Below are 21,622 nucleotides of genomic sequence, written 5' to 3'. Positions count from 1 at the left end.
GGAGCAGCTCAATAACTAAGTTCAGTTCCTATCTTAGAATTAGAATGTAGCAAATCTAGGGGAAACAGGATAACACATTGGGTGCCCTTTTATTTGAACAATGTAATATATTCGTCTACAAGAGACAGGGCCACCCACATTTTTACTTTGATGGGTTATCAGTCCTTTATAGAGCCAGCCACATCATTGATCTCTGGATGAGTTAAAGGCTGGTTAGTCATTTGGTTAGCAGTAAGAGTTCTCTATGCAGTTTGGTCTTATTTCACTGCCAGCCAAATCACAGAGGCCCTAGAAATAACATGTACTCAAGGACATAAGATTCATAACAGTAAATTTCAATAATGATTCATGAGGAACATCATTACGTAAATGTCAAATTACCTTCAAGAGGTCATATATATCAGTGATACATATGAAATAATTGTGTCTATGATTTTGTCCGCTTGTGATTTCAATGCTAAAAACGAATGAAGTTGGATGCTGACAGAAGAGTTCCTGATGCACAAGCAAGCTGAGACACCTCCATAGTAAGCAGCAAGAGAGTTGACCACCAAGTAAGGGCGATTTAACAGCACCATTTAATTTGAAAAACACAAATACTTTTAGGAAAATACTTTACAGAAAATAACATCTTCAGGAAGAACCTCTTCAACAGTTATCAATTATATATTAGTATCTGGCTCGCTGACATTTAAGTAATTTCCCAAAATTTAGGTGACCATAATCTTTTGGAAGGCTCTATCCATTCTCTAGTTCCCTTCTGTAAACCGGAACTGATTTTAAATAGCAAAGAAATATTTTAATTTAATGACAGAAGGCAAAGTGAGAGAAAAGACCTGCTTTAAGTAACTGAACAGGTTGTTAAAGCCTCTCTGGTAAATAAACATTTGGCTTGATGAAGGTGTATTGGATAACAATGTGTTGCCTTGCACATAATGGCCTAAATATCATCAAAACATCGGTATTGTGCCAAGTGACAGGCAACGACTTAACCCCACAACCTAAATGTTCAATAGGCAATGCAGCAAAGCAAAAACATATTTTCATAAGGCCCTGGAGCACATCCTCTTACTGTGCTGCTGAAGGCCGTCTCATATTGCAGCAATGCATTGAAAAATTGTACTAGGGAGAGAAAGAAAGCTGTAATGGAAAAACCTGGAAAAAAACGTATGGACTCTGCTGGAACTAAAACTTTGAACTCCCCTACGATCCCTGAAGGGCGATATTCCTGCATGTAAGTGGGTCATCTCATTTACAAGTCTATACAGTAAACCTGCCACTGTTATTACCTATGAGGCACTGATTAAATCTATAAACCTATTTTTTTTACTCCTATAGGTCACTGAAGCAATCATGTTGACTCTAAAAAGAGAAGAGCCAGTTCCTGACAATATGCCCAAGAATGTATTCAAACATAATACTGAACTCACGGCACCTGCAATTACAGTAGCTTTAAATGTAGTCACTAGAAAAACAACCTACAATGAGTGGAACGTGTGTTTTTATATCTCAGTGAAGGTGGGACATAGGCTCTTTCTAACTCACCTGAAGCCTCAGGATTTAGGCATCAGAACTTTATGAAATGTCCAATATGGCTTTAAACACGGGTTGGGTGGTGTCGACCAATGTGACAATGTTCAGCTCCTGAATATCAAATATACAATAGCCTAGAAGGATTCTTTAAGTTTAGCAATATGGAACTTACTGTAACAGTCAACGGTGCCAATAGATCAAAGCCAGTGTTTGATGTACACAGCTGTCTGCATTATAGTCTATCAGCCCGCATAAGACATGGCTCAGGTGGCGAGTGCTCAGAAACTTTTATATCATACATAGGAATACTGTGCCCTGATTCTTTTCCTTTTCACGCTACAAACTAATAACCTGGAATCAGTTTTGAGGAAAGGAGAGTAGAGCATTCCCAAACTGGGCAGAGAAGCTCTTCTCAATGCCGAAATATACAGTCAATTCTGTCCCTACATCAAGAACTGTAGATGGTCTTCGTTGTTCAGGTAATTGTTATGTGTCATGTTGCAAATAGCCATCATCTAATAATGCAAGAATTTTGGCAGTGCACTGTTAAGAAAGCCAGGAGTGCAAATGTTCTAGTGTGCCTAGTAGCATCAGTTAAGCAGTTTATTTTGATATGAAGATACGAGAAAGGATCATGGGCCAGATGTACAAAGCTCTTTTGCATTTCTTAACAGTCCGAATCAGTATTTCGGGCCGTTAAGAAATGCAAAACGGCCTTTTCTAATGTACCAAGGCCTTTAGGAAATGGCAAATTGCGATTTCTACCCTGTAGAAATCACAATTTGCGATTCCCAAAATAGAAAATAGAAAATAGGGATTACCTATGTGCAATCACTATTCAGATGTACAAAGCATTTCTTAAATGCGATTTAGGAAATGCAATTACCATTGACTTAAAGTCGATGGTAACTATGTGCAATTGTTAAAAAAAGCACCCCCAAATGCTTTCTTTAAATTGCATGGGCATGAGTGTGCTCTACATAAGCACCACTATTTTAGGGGTGCAACAAGGGTGGCCTTTGCCCAATGCATCCTTGGTTTTGCATTTCCAAAATAGGAAATCACTATCTGGGAAATGCAAAACCGGTCCATTGGAGCAATGGGATTCCTTATTTGTGATTTCCTAATAGCTATTAGGAAATCAGTATTTCTGTACGCATGCATTTTGCATTTCCTAAATAGCGATTTCTAGAAAATGCAAAATTGCTTTTCAGTACATCTGGCCCCTAATCACCAATCTGTAGCAATGCTACAGGTTTAATGGGGTGGAGAGAAGGTCATTTTTAAATTCGAAGATACTTATGATCGAAAAGTAAAATAACAAGTAAATAAACTTTGCTTCTCCATCTCTTCCCTGACGTTCACAGACCCTAAAATAGAGTAAAGAGCTCATTTCGAGACCTGTGCTTACGAAAGTGATGTTTGAGAGTCAGAGCAATGGAAATAATATCTTGGCGTGGACAGATGTCACCCTTTACCTTAGCATCGGGGATGAAGGGCTACTACACGAGTAGTCAGAACTGTGCATGACACAAATGAGGAAAAGCTTAACACTATAGTCGTACTAATGGTACTACCTGCTTCGGAGAAGCTTCTACCTAACGTAAAATCCCTCCTTTGCATCCTTGTTAGCAGATGGCTAGGATCTGGCTCAGGCTCACGAGTCCCAAACTCAATATGGGAATTTCTAGAGCCTGCAAGGGAAGTGGATTCTGCCTAATAACCAATGGTGAAAGAAGTTGGCCTTCAGTCTTTTGACTTCCTGTATGTTAATAATGAAACACCAGCATCTCGGAAGAGACATTCCCCGGAAACCGTTATTAATTCCAGATATGAGCTACAGGCTGATTTAATCACAGGGCATATTTGTAACACTATGGGAAACGTTTTCTGATATTTGAGAGCTCATCCAAACTTAAGCGCCAAAAGGATTTCGAGAACAGTGTAAAGAACAGGTACACACAGTCGAGAAGCCCTTCTTCGAAGTACAGCAAGACGCTGCCATTCCAGGTACTCAGCTGTTACAAGAGTCAATGGGGACGTAGATAGGGGGATCACACAGACCCAATTTTAAAACCGTCTTTAGACCCATTCTTCTTATCACTGTGTGGTGTGTAAAGTGTGAATTAGACGAGCTGTAGGACTGGATAAAAAAAATGAAAACTCGGATTTGTTAAGGTGAGCACAAAGCATCTGAAACAGAACAAGACTTGAAAAAAAAGATAGTTTTGGGATTGTGATAGGTACCATATTAATGTTTTTATCAATTGTTTGCTATAAAGCAGAAAAGGAAGACTGCTGTACAGACAGTACTAAGAGGTACAAGGGAGGGAATCAGTACTTTGCCACACATGAACACAGAGACTAACCCCAGTGAGCCATTCCGCAGGAATAATTCAAGCAATTATCATAGAAGTGATGCACTGTCTTCATTACAGCGGAAAGCTATAAAAGGCTAAAAAACGGTTGGAGTAGATGGATGCTTTTCCTTCAAATACTAAAAGCTAAAACTTTCAGATAAAATTAGTCTAATTCTCTTCCGCTTTAAAACCTGTGGACGATTATTATTTCATAAGAAGACAATAATAACCATAGGCTGAAATGTATATATATATATATATATAGCTTCGTTTGAGCAATGAATTATAAAGCAATCACACAGCATGTTCCTTTCCAAATAAACCAATACAAACTTCATTTACATGATCTTCCACTTGCATAATTGAAAAACGTACAAATTTGCTCTTTCATTCTAACAAAGTGGGAAGGAACAAAGACACACTTTTTTTGATAGCATGTTGTCCGGGAGACAATGATCTTTTCTACGAAACTGCCATTACAATCCGCAATATCTCAACCTTTAATTATATACCTTCTAAGGGCTTCAATGTTAACAAAATGGAAAGATTCTTCTCTTCTACTTTTTGATTTCTGCATGCCTGACATCCAAGTCGAATCTGCTTATGCAAACACGAATATTTACTGAATTAAAAAAATATATATTGCATACAAAAACACAATCCAAACTAATTTCTAATTGGAAAACATCTGATATTACAAGCACCCGAAACAGGCCTTGACACATAACGATAGAACCACTGCAACTTGTGGTTGATACGTTGCTTACCCATTGTATCTTTTGTCTTTTTGAAATGTTTATACCACCTTCCAAATTCTTGACATTTTGCCGCCGAGACATTTGCATAGTAAGTGCTGTTCACAATGGAAGAAATCATGCTCTGCGTGAAGAAAAAAAGATCTGTATTACACAGTTTAACCTGCATCCAACATGCTTAACTTTATTTCTATATTTGTGCAACTGTGGTTTATATTGCCTTCGAGCTCAATGTGTGTGAATGTCTGAAAATCATTTATCAACTCTAAATGAAGATAATGCACAATAAGCAATCGAGATACAACAAACCCATGGATATTCACGAACAATTCTTGCGGAACTCAGATATAAGTAGTTTGTAGTCCAAATCACATTTGGTACTATGCAGTGGTAGTGCTAAGACTACATTAAATTTAAAAATCATTTTTCCAACATCACATTTGCAATATATAAAATAGTTAACAATTTTTGAGGATTTTCTACGAGATTAAATACATGGACTTGTGAGGTTTAGTGAGCATGACTTAAAATGCATTATTTAAAAAGAAAATCCCTAAGCCACTTTTCGAATACAGCTTTAATAAAGGTTCCTATATAAAACACACGAAACATGAAAAAAGTTTAAAACTTCCCGCCTTAATTTACACCAAGCCGCACGTAAACCTGGAACTCACTAGTGAGCACTTAAAAAATGATGTTGAATGATCCATCGATTATCAAACCTAAGGACACATAGACCAGTTTGCCTTGTAATTTGGGCATGCACAGAACCATCAAACTAATATTTGCGACAAGAAATGTGCAGGAACACCACATGTGTAGTACTATCTTAAGTCACAAATTTTATAAATGCCAATATTTGGAGTACAGGACATGCACATAGTGTGCCATGGAATGCAACGCACATCTTGGAAAATTCCAAATATGTTGCGGGATCTCTAAAGATTTTACTGCATCCAGTAATCAACTGGAATTAATTCATATGATCAACTCAAAGTAGGCCAAATGAATGAACATCTACATTTACCAGCTTGATCTTTTAATTGTGTGTGTGGTGATACACACACGCACACTATCTAAAAATCAACTGTCATACATGCTGAATAGGTTGATAATTACACACACACTCCAACATATAATACGTAGAACATTAGGACAGGACATACAATTCATAAATGCTATGCAGCACATATCCTATATACCACAACACACACATCTAATACGCCAAACATATAAAATATAATGATGTGTGCACTGCTTCAGACAGCTAGTAAATACATGCACATTTATTTAAACACTAAGCAATCACACTGGGTTCCAACACACTTAGCCGTAACTATGAATTAGCTTAAACAAAGAAACCAAGGGCCAGATGTAGCAAAGGTTTTTACCCATTCTGTGTCTATGGGAAAAAGTGTTCGTACATATGGCCCCAAGTGATGAAATGCAACATTAGCATCCTACCCAACACAAGACAAAAAATAACTTACTCCCAACGAATCAAAGTAAGGAGTGCACTGCTCCTAACAAACACCTACACGTTTTTATAACCATTGCAGCCTCAGAATCAAGAAACAGCCATTACAATGTGGTCACTGCCACGCATGACTTACCACGGAGCAATTACAACACATATGCCTTTACCACGAATATACCTTTACCACGCATTCCCTTATAACAAATTTCATTATAAAGGCATTTGCGTGGTAAAGGTTTTAAAGGCAAGTATTTTTTAAATTTTGTAAAGGCATGACTGGTAAAGGTGTATGCGTGGTAAAGGTATTGGAGGTAAGTACTAAGGGCCTATTTATGATCTCAGTGAATATGGCGGCAGCCTCACTCCCGTTGCATTATGATGTTTCCACTGGGCTGACCGGTGAAAATTTCATATTACGACGTTTCCGCAGGTCAGCCCGGGGCAAAACAGTGCAAGGCCTGTGCCGTTGCACACCAGCACCCCCGGAATGCGCAGTCTGCATAACAGACAGTGTGCATTCTGAGAGTGCTGGCAGAGGGGCCCCAGCACTGCCTTCAACGTTGTTGTGGGCAGTGCAGGGGCCCCCCTATGGCTCCCAGCACTGGCTTAAGTAAAGTCGTTATCAGCATAGCGGTAACACCATGATCACCGCCGTGGCTGACACAACTTCGACCGCTGCCAACCTGTAGGGATCCATGATCCCGGCGGTGGCGGCGGTCTCCAGGCGATCCGACAGCCAGGATCACAATATGGCAGTCGGACTACCAGGAGTGTGGTGGTCTGAAACCGCCACTGCGAGTTTGGCGGTCTGTAGACACTTGCAATGAGGCTATAAGTGTTATCTATATATATAGATATTTAGGGAGAGTACTGGTTTTTGGGTGGTCAGAGCATTTTTAGGGTTAGGGTTGGTACGAGGTTTGGGTAGGAAGGGAATTTTTGGGTGTTAGGGTGGGTATGGTTTTTGGGTGGTAAGGGCATTTTTAGGTTTTAGGGTGGGTATAGGTTTTTGGGCAACAAGGGCATTTTTAGGGTTTAGTGTGGGTATGGGTTTCTGGGTTGTAAGGGCATTTTTAGGTTTTAGGGTGGGCATAGGTTTTTGGGTGGTAAGGGCATTTTTAGGTTAGGTATGAGTTTTTGGGTGGTAAGGGCATTTTTAGATTTTATGGTGGATACGGGCTTTGGGGTGGTAAGAGGTTTTTGGGTGGGTATGGGTTTTTGGGTGGTAAAAGTATTTATAGGTTTTAGGGTGAGTATGGGCTCTTGGCTGGTAAGGGCATTTATAGATTTTAGGGTGGGGATTAGTTTTTGGGTGGTGAGGGGTTTTTCGGGATTAGGGTGGGTATGGGTTTTTGGGTGTTAAGGGTATTTTTAGGTTTTATGATGGGTATGCGTTTTGGGGAAAGTGGTTTTAAGTTGGGTAAGATTTTTGGATAGAAAGATGATTTTATATATATATATATATCACACACACACATTTATTTATTTAAAGATAAATACACACACACACATATGTTGGTTTGTGTGTGTGTATATATAAGAACTTTAAAGGTGTTCTTTAATAAAAACGTATATATCTTATGTTGTCTATTTCTGCGGTTTTTATACCAAGCTTTCGTCACAGGTTTGACAAGCTCATCTTGTATTCTGCGGAGAGACAACTGAATTTTTGAAGGAATTGGTCATTATAACACTCAATATTAGTTGGTTCGCGGCATCTATGGTATTAGCTCACAATGTGATCCACAGAACAAGCAGGCTTTTTTACACTCTACCATGAATTGCACGTATTCCCAGTGTTAAATATAATAAATCAGGCCCAGTGCATAGCGGAATCCTCACAAACCACATCAGGGTTCGGTCCTGTCATACAGTCTATAGAATTATAACCCCAGATACCTTGGAATAATGGGCAGTTGCTCATGTTTTCAAAGAAGAGGTTTGATAACAGCCCATCGTGCTTCTCACGTGTTTCACAAGTTGCATACATTAACCACAGCGATAGACTTGTCTGTTTTGCCCCTGAAGACCAACTATGCAAATTACACACTTAAATAAAATAACGTGCCTAAAGAAGTGCTGCCCTTCCGCCTAAAGAAATGGATTCTACTAAAGCAGACAACAGTGAAGGTGCGACACTTGGCAGCATTCACAGTCAGATTTGTAATAGCCCTCAATGAGTGTCAGGAGGGCCCAGGAGGCATTGCGAGGATAAGCTAATAAGACTGCATTGTCTGCTGGACCAGCTATGCTTATACACTTACCTATACAACATGAACTGATTTTAAGTTGAATGGAACAGGCGTTTGTAGGATGCCCTAGTCGACAAAAAACACTGTCCCCAAATCAGTCTCCTAAAACATTCTTTCTCCCACAGTGGAAAGCAAAATGTAGCCATTCATTTACTTATTCAAACTCAACAACAGATTATACACTCCCACATCGTACAACGTATTCACGAGTGTGCGCATAACTACTCGGTCACAGGTCGCACAGAAATGCATTAAGGTTTGGCTTTCACATACCTTTCCCCTCTATCATGTAATGATACAGGCCCATATTCCATGGTTGTTAATAAAATCAGTTCAGGATTTCCCCCGTGGAAATACTGATACCGTCAGAATTAATACTTCTCCAGGGCGATTATCCAGAGGGATCACAAACTTGGACACTCAGAATTGGGAATAGCAGCTGGAATCGGTGACTCCACTCTGATTCACATCTGTTTTCTTCCCCAAAATATACGGCCCTTTCGCCACCCGCTCATTCTGCATGACTTCAAAAGGTGAAATAACAAGACGGCACCCCAAGTTGTGGTTTTCAGGCGTTACTTGAATCTCAATACGGACAGGAATCTGTTACTCGTCGAATCAGCAATTACAAACCACTCAAAATGAGGGTATAGGTTTTTCCACACGACAGACTAGGCAAACTAGATAGACCGATTAGATACATTAGCTACATTGATGCCACACAAATAGGCAAACAGTCTAAACACATTTAATGATTTAATAATTTGTCAAATACAAAACAGTTTAGGACACAAAGAGATTTTTTATCAACAAAAACTTAAATCAGAAAATAGCCTACTTCCACAACCACCCTAAAATAGAACATATTTATAATTCTATGGCAGTAAAAAGTGGTAAATATTTTCAGTGGTTTTCCTCTAAAAATAGAGCATACTAAAGAGTCATAACAACTCCCTGCATTTTTAGTTTGGTGACACGTTATTTTATAAAATAATTCTCTTATAAAGAGCATAACTTTTCAGTGTCAAGGCTGGTGAAGGCTCCCCTTCTTTCAGTGCAGTCACAAACATAAGCACGGTTTCATCTCCACTACCTTAACATTATGTACACTGGTGTCCCCTGAAAGGAATGACAGAAAGCTCATGCTGCCTGTTGGTATGCAGTCTTTACACTGCTGTCTTTACCAAGCAGTCTTTACCCAGCAGGCCGTTACTTTAGAGGTACTTTATCCCAAGCTACTTTACCATGCAGGTTTTTTTTAAATTACAGAAATATTATGTAATTTAAAAAAATAAGGATTAAAGGATGAGTTAGGGTAATAGAAGGCAGAAGTAAAGGAAGGTAGGGTATTAGGGTTTGCGGGGGATAAGGTGGTAAGGTTTTTTTTTATGGTTCAGGGGTCGGTGGATGTAAAGGAAGTACAGTATTTTAGGATTCAGGGGGAATAGAGGTAAGGTGGGGTAACATTTGTTTAGGGCTCAGGTGGGTAGAGGTAAAGGGAGGTAAGGCTTTCCTTAGAGTTTAAGTACAGGTTGAGGTAAAGGGAGGCAAGTGTTCATGGGGGTCAAGGTAGGTAAAGGTAGTAAATGTATCTGAGGTTTGGAGTGGGTAGAGGTGAAAGTGGTAGGGTTTTTTTAGGGTTCAGGGAAGGTAAGGGTAAAGGGGGAGTTAGTGTATGAAAAAGAGGGTAGTTGGGGGGTTCCCCCAAAAATATATGGAAAATGTCACTTACCCAGTGTACATCTGCTAAAAATCACATTGTGTTTCCCATCTGTTCTTGGCCCAACATAAGAGCACAGCCGAACCGGTCTACCTCAAGGATGAAATGAAAATAGGCCTCTTCAAAGAAGCCGTATTCTCCTAGCTTAGCAAGCTACTTATCCCTTTAACTGCGGGACTGGGACCCACGAGTCTAAGCACCTTCGACCACCGTCCGTTAAAATAATGTGCATTTCACTTTTGCGAGGTACCAGTAAACCGCCCTCTGAGTTTCCTCAAGCAAGACATGGGCTTCCCCTGGAAGCCAGCATAAAGCTATCGGGAATATGTTCGCATGGTGAAGGCCCTAGTGCCACACACCAGCTGCATTTCGAGTTGACTGCAAATTTGAGAACAAAACCACTGGGACTCAAGCCTGAAGCATGTTTCCATAATCCAATCTGTATAAAACCAGGAGCATCATGCATCATAACTCTAAAACCAGCAGGCGGAATTAACCATTTTATTTTCCTGAACAGAGTACATATGAACAGCATTCGAAATTGTCATGGGTCGATAAAGAACCTTCTGCATGCTTTGAAGGCAGTCTGACCCAGTTTTCCACTGCAACTCTATGGAGGGCATTCGTAGTTTTACACAGAAATGTTTTATACTTCACATCGAAACAAAACCAGTATGCACGTTTGCATATTGAGCCAGGTGTGAAGCGACCCAGACAACAGTATTATCAGGTAAAATGTAGGGAAGAAGGTAAGGGAATATGGAAAAGTAGATGAGAATTTTGTCTTGATATTTATTGACTTAAGCACGCGTTTAAATGTTTTTTTTGGGGCCCAGGGCAGACAACCAGGGCCAGGAGAGTCCGATCACGCTTCAGAAGAGTGACTCTGTTTTTATAAGTGTTCAGGCTGACAGAGATCGGTGGTACTGGAGAAGCCTAAACTTGAGCTAATTACTACAGTTAAACCAGCTATCACTGAGATTGGTAACGCTCGTTCTTTTTCAGCAAAGAACTAGGGGACTAAACTGCAGAGATCTGGACAACGGAGCTAAATCTGGTCCCCACGTTGCTTGCTATATTCAAGTGGAGTATGCAAACTGGCCATATCATTCAGCCAAACAAATTCCGTCGACAAATCTGATCTCCCTTTAACCACCGTCGCCTTTATTTTATATGCATTTAATTTAAACTAATGACTCTCCATGCACTCTAAGGAAGAACTCCTGCCACATTAAAATAGTGCTGCCAACAACGTCGCCCTTAACTTTAATATAAAATTTGGGACCATAAGCGCACGCGTAAAAGCTCATATCCAGGAAGCAGATGAGGTGGGTCAAAGACTCCATGCACATGAAAGTGGTGAGAAGGCAGACCCTTGAGTGCCACCATAGACAATGCCTGAAATAGCCAAGAATTAAACCAGTTGGATAGACTGGGAACGTTACAGAAGGAACAAAAGCAGTCATGTGCCGAGTTCATGAACCTATAGGTGACAGGCAATCCAATAGGGTGGTGAGAAGGATACTTTCAAATACAGCTGAGAGGCCCAATAAATTCAGCACACAGACACTGCCTGAAACAGCAGCTATCCAACTGTGTTGGTAATTACATTACAAGAAATAAAGAATGTAATTTTGACTACAAACTATCCTATTTTCGGATTGCACAAATTTTATTTTTGACGTACATGTGGCCCATCAATTTCTTTGATCTCTGGACGACTTTGAAGTGAAGAACAAGTTACTTACCTTCGGCAGATTCCTTACTTTAGAATTAATCTCAGGCATCAGTCTGGATCCTGAGATTTTTCTCGAGCAGTACCCCTGCCAGACGTTTGTGGCGTCGATCGGCTCTACGTCCGTCATCAGCGCCGGATATGATGTTGCGGGTCCGTATAGATGCCACCTCAGCACACTGCCTGCGTTTACTCACAATTTTCCACACCAGAAGCACAGAGCCATGAGAAGCACTGACTACTGGTGAATCAAAACTAGGGCCATGAAAGGGGAGTCCTGTTCCCTAGAAATCAGTTCGCAATGCAGGGAGGATGGGTGGGGCGGTAAAGAGTCTGCAACTAGATAAGGCGTTACCAAAGGTAAGCAACTTGTCCATCCAACCAACACCTAGTTGCAGATTCCTTACCTTTGACTAGATACCCAAGCAATACCATCCCCAGAGGTAGGTCTGCGAACAGAGATCACACCAGAAAGTCCTGCAGGACTGAATGGGCAAAGTGGCCATCCTTACAGACCTGACTATCCAGGCAGTAGTGTTTGGTAAAAGTTTGCAAAAACGCCCATGTTGCCACCAGACAGATATCCGGGACCAGAACTCCACATGCCAACACAGTGGCTGTAGCTTTAGCTCTGGTAGAATGAGCATGCAAGCACTCAGGGGGTTTGTTAGAAATGGGGTCTTTGGTTGGCGTCATATAAAGTGTCTTAAGTCTTTAAAAAGCAAACAAAGTCTCTTTCAAGCACAAAGTACCTGGTTTGGAGTGGAAAATCTCCGCAAAGGGCCGCAGAGGAGGAGATACGTGGAAAAATGGTGTGTGCGTCGGTTTCGCCCCTTCACACACGGACTTGCGTCGTTATTTTTCACGCGGGGAAGTCGTGCGTCGTTTTCCGGTGCGCGGACAGTCTCCTTCTGTGGTTCGTGGGATTACCAGATATCCCGGGATCTGTGCGTGGAATACTAGGCTTGTTATACGGCTGCGCGTCGTTATGGTGGGCTATGCGTGGAATCTTCTCCCACACGGCAGGCGGCGCATCGATTTCCTCTCTGAAGTCGGGCGGCGTTGTCCAGGCGAGGCCGTGCGTCGAATTTCCGGTCGCACCGCATGCGTCGCATCGAGCGGAGTCTTTCCGGATCGGCGTGCAGTGAATTTTTCACCGCAGAGCAAGCTGTGCGTCTAATTTTTCGGCGCACAAGGCGTCCAGTTGAAAAAGAGAAGTCTTTTTGGTCCTGAGACTTCAGGGAACAGGAGGCAAGCTCTATCCAAGCCCTTCGAGAGCACTTCTGCAGCAAGGCAAGAGTTCAGCAAGGCAGCAGGCCAACAGCAAGGCAGCAGTCCTTTGTAGAAAGCAGTCAGGTGAGTCCTTTGAGCAGCCAGGCAGTTCTTCTTGGCAGGAGTCAGGTTCTGGTTCAGGTTTCTTCTCCAGCAAGGGTCTGATGTGGTAGGACAGAGGCCCTGTTTTATATCCAAATGTGCCTTTGAAGTGGGGGAGACTTCAAAGAGTGGCTTAGAAGTGCACCAGGTCCCCTTTCAGTTCAATCCTGTCTGCCAGGGTCCCAGTAGGGGGTGTGGCAGTCCTTTGTGTCAGAGCAGGCCCTCCACCCTCCCAGCCCAGGAAGACCCATTCAAAATGCAGATGTATGCAAGTGAGGCTGAGTACCCTGTGTTTGGGGTGTGTCTGAGTGAATGCACAAGGAGCTGTCAACTAAACCCAGCCAGACGTGGATTGTAAGGCACAGAAAGATTGAAGTGAAAAGAAATGATCACTTTCTAAAAGTGGCATTTCTAGAATAGTAATATTAAATCCAACTTCACCAGTCAGCAGGATTTTGTATTACCATTCTGGCCATACTAAATATGACCTTCCTACTCCTTTCAGATCAGCAGCTACCACTTCAATCATGTATGAGGGCAGCCCCAATGTTAGCCTATGAAGGGAGCAGGCCTCACAGTAGTGTAAAAACGAATCTAGGAGTTTTACACTACCAGGACATGTAAACTACACAGGTACATGTCCTGCCTTTTACCCACACAGCACCCTGCTCTAGGTGTTACCTAGGGCACACATTAGAGGTGACTTATGTGTAGAAAAAAGGGGAGTTTTAGGCTTGGCAAGTACTTTTAAATGCCAAGTCGAATTGGCAGTGAAACTGTACACACAGGCCTTGCAATGGCAGGCCTGGGAAAAGGTAAGGGGGCTACTTGAGTGGGTGGCACAACCAGTGCTGCAGGCCCACTAGTAGCATTCAATCTACAGGCCCTAGGCACATACAGTGCACATTACTAGGGACTTATAAGTAGATTAAATAGTCCAATTGGGTATGATCCAAAGTTACCATGTTTAAAGGGAGAGAGCATATGCACTTTAGAACTGGTTAGCAGTGGTAAAGTGCACAGAGTCTAAAAGCCAGCAAAACAGAGTCCAAAAAGTGGAGGGAGGCAGGCAAAAAGTTAGGGGTGACCACCCTAAGGCAGGTCAGGTCTAACAGGGTTGCTTCTTAGTAAATGCGTAACACATTTTAATTCAGAGTACGACCCATCTGAAGATGATGTTCTTCTGCACTGCCCGACCTTTCTTTGCACCCTCATAACCAATAAAGAGTTGATCATCCAACTGGAACCCTTTGGTACGATCAAGGTAGAACACCAATGCTTTTTTTTGGTCCAGTCTGTAGTCTCTCTCGTCTTCCTTATATGGATGTGGGGGTGCATAAAAAGTAGGCAACGTGATAGATTGGCCTACATGGAAGGGCATAACCATTTTTGAAAGAAAGAAGGTCAGTGTGTGAAGCACCAATGTCAGGATAGATGGAAAGGTACTTAGATGACAATGCCCGCAGCTCACTCACCCTGTGGGCAGATGTAATAGCCACAAGGAAGGCTGTTTTCAAATTGAGAAGCCTTAGAGGACAATTATGGAGAGGCACAAAAGGAGCACACAACAGGAATGTCAGAACCAAAATCAAGTCCCGTTGGGGCATAATGAACAGGGAAGGAGGAAACATATATGTAAGGCCTTTAAGGAAACTGTTAGCAATAGGAGATTTAAACAAAGAAGGCTGATCAGGCTGCCATAAGAAAGCAGAGATCGCAGACAAATAGCCCTTGAGAGCACTCAAAGCAGAGCCCTGCTGGGCCAACAAAAGTATAAACAAGAAAACTTCAAAAAAAGAGGCTGAGAGGGGGTCAACAAACTTGTCTGTGCACCATGCCACAAACGTCTTTCAACAACAGGTGAATATCATTTTGGTAGAGGAATGTAGATGGTCAAAACCTGTCAACTGCTGCCACTCAATCTCAACGCAAGAAGGCGGAGTTTGGACAGGTTTGGGTAGAGAACCTCCGCTGCTGCTGTAACAGAAGATCCTCTCAAAGGGGCAATCTGATCGGAAGATTGATGGCCATGTTCAATAGTTTGGGATAGCAGAATTTTCGTGTCCAGTCCAGAGACACGGATAACTTGGGCCTGGTTGTTCTTGATTTTCCTGAGAACTCTGGGCAGAAGTGGTATGGGCGGAAAGGCGTATAGGAGACTTAAGCTACACTTGAAATGAAAGGCGTCACTGAGCAAGCGCCATCTTGCAAACTCCAACAGGCAATAGTGCTGACATTGTGCGTTCTCTGCAGAGGCAAAGAGATCTAACCAAGGCTCTCCTTTCTGCTGAAAGAGACCTTGCGCCACCTCCAGATGAAGAGGCCATTCATGATCAACTAAGCATTGTTGACGGAGTTTGTCTGCTCTGATGTTCATAGAGCCCGCCAGATGTTGAACCACCAGGGATATGCCCTGCAGTTCCAGAGGCACAGAGCCTCTTAACAAAGGGTCAACGACCACACTCCACCCTGCCTGTTGCAGTACCACATTACTGTGGTGTTGTCCATGAACATCTGCACTACCTTCCCTTTGAGAGGGGGAAGAAATGCTTTCAATGCTAGTGTGATTGCCCGGAACGCCAAAAGGTTAATGTGGAGTCCAGATGCTTAACTCAGGTGGGCACCCTCTCCCAAGAGTGACACATCTGTCACTACTGTCAGATTTGATTGGGGAAGGGAAAGAGACCTGCCTCTGACCCAATCGTGGGTCGTTAGCCACCACTGCAGATCTCGCACAGTTCCCTCCGAGATCTGGACCATGTCGGAGAGATTGCCCTGATGCTGCACCCACTGGAACTTCAGGCACTACTGCACAGCCCACATATCCCATCTAGCATGCGTCACCAGCAGGATGCAGGAGGCCATGAGGCCCAGCAGCCTCAGTCATGCTCACCAGAATCCAAGATAGAGCCCAAAACATCGGTATCATAGCCTGAAAAATCCTGGAGTCGCTGCTCGAGAGGAGAAGCCTGATACTGCACTGTGTCTAGAAAAGCTCTGATGAATGGAGGCATCTGAGAGGGAGTCAAGTGAGATTTCCGCATGTTTATAGTGAACCCCAGTGAATGCAGCGGGTCTGCCGTAGTCTGGAGGTTGGAGACAGCCTGGGGCGAGCCTGCCTTTAACAGCCAGTCGTCGACATAGGAGAAGACAGACTCCCGATCTGTGCAGATGAGCTGCAACTGCCATCACCTTGGTGATTACCCGAAGGGTGCTGGCAAGGTCAAAGTGAACCGAAAGTGCTTGTGGCCTACGGTCTGTGGGCAGGCAGGACAGGAATGTGGAAGTAAGCAACCTGCAAGTCCAATGCTATCATCCGGCCTCCTGGGACCATGGCAGACAAAACCGGAGCCAAAGTGAGTATTTTGAACTTCTCCTTTTTGAGGAAGATATTGAGAGACCAAAGGTCTAGGATAAGGCTAAGGCCCTTGTACTTTTGGATACCAGAAACCAGTGGAAATAGCAACTGCGACCTACTTCTGGCACAGGGACCCTCTCTATGGCTCCCTTGGCCAAGAAAGCTGTAACCTCTCTTTGTACAGGACTCTTTTTTTCTTTTTTTTGTTTACCAATCCTACACACTATATACATTGACCAGCTATTATTTATTATCAAAAGATCTCTGGCAAAGAGCCCCCCGTGGGGCCCGTCAGGCATTGCAGTGCCATCCTGACGAGGAGTACCTCTTCTGTAGCCACAAAAAAGGCGAAAAGCAGACTGAGGGGTTGAGGGGCAGCTAAGAGGTGCAAAAACTTGGCTGTAGCACGAGTATCTCTGAAGTGCTCGAGCGCCACGTCTGCTTTGTCTTTAAAGAGATGTGTACCATCAAAGGGCATGTCCAGAAGATTGGCTTGGACATCCCCCAAAATGCCAGACGTCCTCAACCAGACGTGGCGCCTCAGGGCCAAAGTCGATGCATCTGCTGTGCCCAGTGAGTCGGTCGTCTCCAGTCCACATCCGAATGTGAACTCTGCTGCATCTCTTCCATAAGCAACAACTTTATGGAGTACAGCCCAGGTCTCCTTCGGGACCTGTGGGAGCACTTGTGCAAACCATATCCCACAGCATGTGGAAGCAATGGCCCAAAAGGCTTGTGGTGTCCATGGACCGCAATGCCAGGCTGGAGGAAGAAAATATATTTTTCCCAGGTTGGTCCAGCCTCTTGGATTCTCTATCAGAACGGAAAAGAATGCGCCCTGCAATGTAGAGGCTTGGATAACTAACCTCTCAGGGGAGAGATGATGCGTTAGAAACACTGGGTCAGTTGGAGCTGGTCGATGGCAACGGGCGATAGTCCTGTTCACAGGAGCCATTGTGCTGGGACTGGACCAGGTACCCAGCAGGACATCAGTAAGGACTTCACTGACGGGCAATAGGGGTTCAGAGGAGGACGCCCCAGGCTGAAACCCCTCTGTCAGAAGGTTAGTCTTGACTGCCACGAAATGGAACTCTCCCTCCTACATAGCCATGGTAAAGGAAGAAAGCATGCTATTGTCAAGGGAAGCATCCAGATGACTGGCTTCACCTAGGTCTGTATGCCATTCCAAGGGGTCTTATAGCTGGTATTTTAAAGGGTCCAGCAACCCCCACATTCGTCACCATACCAAACCAACAGCAATAAGGGTCAGGATCCAACATAGAGGGCAAGATGCCTGTCGAAGTCGGAGCTGGAGTTGCACGACCCCAGTCCGGCTTCATGCCGAAGTGAGCAATGAGGATGGGGGTCAACACCAGCTGGAGGCATGGGCAATGTCACTAATGCCAACATCAAAGCTGGTGCCCGGGAAGGTCGAGGTGGTATGACCGACACCGGTTCGAATCCAGGAACAGATTCATGGGTACCCCATGGAGCTGAGGCTGAAGCCGCAAGCATGGAACCCGAGCAGGCCCCTTCCGACCTCAAAGGCACTCCAGAGAAGTCAGATTGCCCAAAGATGAGGCATAAGGCCTATGAAACTCTGAGTCAGGCAGGAGTTGCTCCGGTTCCCAGAAACTCAGGAAGGCGCGGAGCTGGCCAGATGCAGCCTCTGAGGACAGAGGCCTTGAAGGGTGACGCTCATTTTCCTGCATCTCGTCAGACGGGGTGAAGTCAAATAGCACTTGTTCTTCTTCGACTTCCTATTGTGCCTCAACTTATCTGATCGTACAGAGGACTTGGAGTGGGACGACGGTGAAGGGTGTCTCCATGACCATTCTCGGGACCCACCTCTTAAATGAAATCGGGAACCAGGGAGAGCCGAGCACCGGCCGCAAGCAGCTTTATGGTCCGCTCCCTCAAAGCTTTCAGATTCATAGCCCGGCACTCACAGCTCGACTTCGGGTCGTGGTCATGCTCCAGACACCACAAGCACATGTGGCGCGGATCAGTTATGGACATACCCCAAAGGCAGGAACCGCATGGCTTGAACCCGGTCTTACGCAAAGAAATCCTCAATGCAGCAGGAGTGTCAACACTCAAAAATCTTTGACAAAAAGTAGAAAAAGATCAGCCAATAAGGGACTGAGGGGTAGCTCTTCTTTGGATCAGCACTAGGCTGGCGCAGAAAGTAAAGAGCTGATGTCAGTGTGCCAGGGTGGCGTCTATATAGGACCCACAACATGATATCTGGGTGGACGATGCCGTCAACAAACATAGAGGTGATCCACGCCACCTAACAGCGTGCAGTGATACTGCTAGACAAAAATCTCAGGATTCAGGAAATACTAAGGTAAAGAATCTGCAATTAGATGTCTCCATTGGATTTACGTTTTACAGAAAGATTCTCCCACTTTTGTGCATATACACTTGATGGTATTAGGGGTTTTGTGTGGTTAACGCAAGGAGCAGAACATCCGTGACCTAGAAGGATGTAAAGTGCGACATTACACCTTATAGCCGATCGTAACTGAGCTATCCTAAGGTCACCTAAGGCTATAACAAACACTGATTCAGTGTCATGTTCTGGTCAAAACACTGCTTAATACTGATTATGACTATCCATATTCCGCAAAAAACACATTTTTGTTTGGCGTTATAGCTGGAGCCAACAACAGAGAATAAAAGGTCAGTAGTTATATATCAGTGGATCAGCTCCAGGTTTTTCCTAGGTATACATCATGACTACACAATTTAATTGCTCCGATACTGCCAGTCAACACAGACACACTGAGTCCAGACTCAACAGCTCTAAAATGTCCGGATGAATATGTTTAAGAGTAGCTTAAAGGGGCTGCAACAGCACTTTACTGACCTGTTCTAGAGTTGCTGTGTATCCGTTTAAAAAAAAAAAAAACATGGCCCAGTGGTTTGGGCTGGATTGTTCCTGGTGAAGCAGGATGATGACTGAATTAGATTTGTAGGTCCCAGAATGTAGTCGAACAGTGAGCAAAAAAATAAAATGACTCACTTGAATACACTCCAGTGTAATTATTAGATGCTGAGTGGAACTGAAGCAATCTGTCCATCCATGTAAAATGATGCGAGAAAGATAAGTAACTCAGTAAATTCGTGGAGGCAATGCACAGTCTTACTGATCAAGAGTTGTTGGCAAATTGTCTAAAACTATTAAGTGCTCCCATTGCTCCTAAGCCTCAAACAGAAGGGAACAAACAGCTGTTCAATATATAGCGCAGGAGATGATTAACAATAATATACTTATGAGAGCGTTCAAAAATCAAATCTTTTCTAAATGTTACAGAATGAAAGGCACAGAAGCATGGGTGATATAATAGTGTACTCCCAAGCATAGTGCACGTCATATTTGCACTCTATGTACATCAAAATTACTAACAAATCTGAGGACCCCAATATTAGAGACATGAGGATCTACTCTCAAAAGTATTTTTGAGTACAGGTAGTGCTCCAGTGATACTACTTGACGTGCTCAACACTGTTATTCACAGACATATGGCCAGATATCTCCACTAAGCCTGCCCTGTTCTTTATATCCATTGAGCTCCACTGCGAGTGCAGAGATCTTCGCACACAAAAGTACATATTATGTAGAAAATGTGGGAAGGACACAGGAGGGGAGTCGTTGTAAAATGGGGAATATTTAATGACTATTAAATGGTGGAGTTAAGAGAAATTTAAGGAGGATTCAGAATTTAAAGTTAAAATCAATATTAATTTTAGCTTTAGATTATATAAAACATGTATTCCAACAAGGCTTCAACCACATGCAACACACCAGCTACTTTAAGAGGTTGTAGGTGAACAGATTAATAAGTTAATAGTCAGGACTCCACCACACCCAAGCTCATTACATCAACCAATCACACAGAGTCTGCCCACATAGGCGAAACGCAGACAAAAAAAACAAAATAAACATTGGTTTCACCGTGTCAGAAAATATCTTTGTTGCCTTACCCCTCCATTTGAGGATAAATCATTTGAGCAAGAGAGAGGATTTACAGGTAGAGAATCAGTATCTTGGCAATTCCAGATAAGCATTAATTGTGAGACGCCACTTCTCACCTGATCTTTGTCATGGTTGTAGACTGGAAGAGGGAACTAGGTTCACATACATCCTGCTCCCAGAACATCAATGTCCCTCAAAAGACCCATGTCAAAATAAGGGTTGCCCTCAGCTACCTAATCACTGGATCTTTCCAGAGGGTCAGTGGCAACACCATCACCACATCACAATGCTTGTGAGAGGTACTGAAATATATCATCAGCAAAGTGTACCAGTTAATCATCCTACCATAGATGGAATAACTCCTTATTCACTTTTTGATAACAAAGCATCAGATGTGGGAACTTTATTGAAGAAAGGTAGAGTAGGTTGAGAATAATTTTAAGTTTACTCTCTGAAAGGGGGGTCGTTAGAGGTTGTGCATGAGGGACATATTTGTTGTGTGCCTATCTGTTATGTAAAAAATATTTTTAAGAGAGCACATACACCAGAAGGTTTCTTGGTACTAGGATGACAAAACCAACCAATACATCGTCCTCAACCTAGTCATATACCTGTTTAAACAGCCACATTTTTAAGAGCTGTGTGATTCTAATATAACAGGAGGTCAATCTAATATTTAGTGGCAAGGGATTCCATATGCAAGGGGTCAATACGGAAAACCTGGCAGCACCAAGTCTCTGATTTTTTAAGAGGGGAATGGCAAGAAGGTTCATGTGAGAGTATCTTAAATTGCGAACGGGTAATTATTTCTGGAAGTGAACCGAAATGAACGCAGGATTGGTACCGTATAGGACTTTAAAAATTATGCAACTAGTCTTGAATACAGTGCGCCATTTCACGGGTAGCCAATGCAGGTCTCTCAACAAAGTGGTGATGTGACATTGCCTGGGTTTATGAAAAATCAGCCTAGCAGCCTAGCTCTGTACCAATTGTACCAATTGCGGTTAAGGCTCTAGGGAAGACCCAAGTACAGGGAGTTTGCGTAATCTAGTCTGGAAATCACTACAGCAATAATT

The 21,622-nt window shown here is 43.1% G+C and overlaps 1 protein-coding gene across 4 annotated transcripts in view; it reads right to left on the bottom strand.

The window, feature by feature from the left end:
• The window catches only part of SATB1 (SATB homeobox 1), a 354,299-nt gene that overhangs the window by 247,554 nt on the left and 85,123 nt on the right, over positions 1-21,622 (bottom strand). For all 4 annotated transcript variants that reach the window (XM_069212071.1, XM_069212072.1, XM_069212073.1 and 1 more), the window contains one exon: positions 4,661-4,772. In XM_069212071.1, coding sequence (XP_069068172.1) covers positions 4,661-4,772 — 112 coding nt within the window. The remainder of the gene's footprint in view (positions 1-4,660; positions 4,773-21,622) is intronic.

Source organism: Pleurodeles waltl, chromosome 10 (genome assembly GCF_031143425.1).
Source record: "Pleurodeles waltl isolate 20211129_DDA chromosome 10, aPleWal1.hap1.20221129, whole genome shotgun sequence".
NCBI classification, from domain to species: domain Eukaryota; kingdom Metazoa; phylum Chordata; class Amphibia; order Caudata; family Salamandridae; genus Pleurodeles; species Pleurodeles waltl.
Note: the sequence above shows the minus strand (reverse complement) of the source record. Positions and strands in the feature narration are given on the sequence as shown.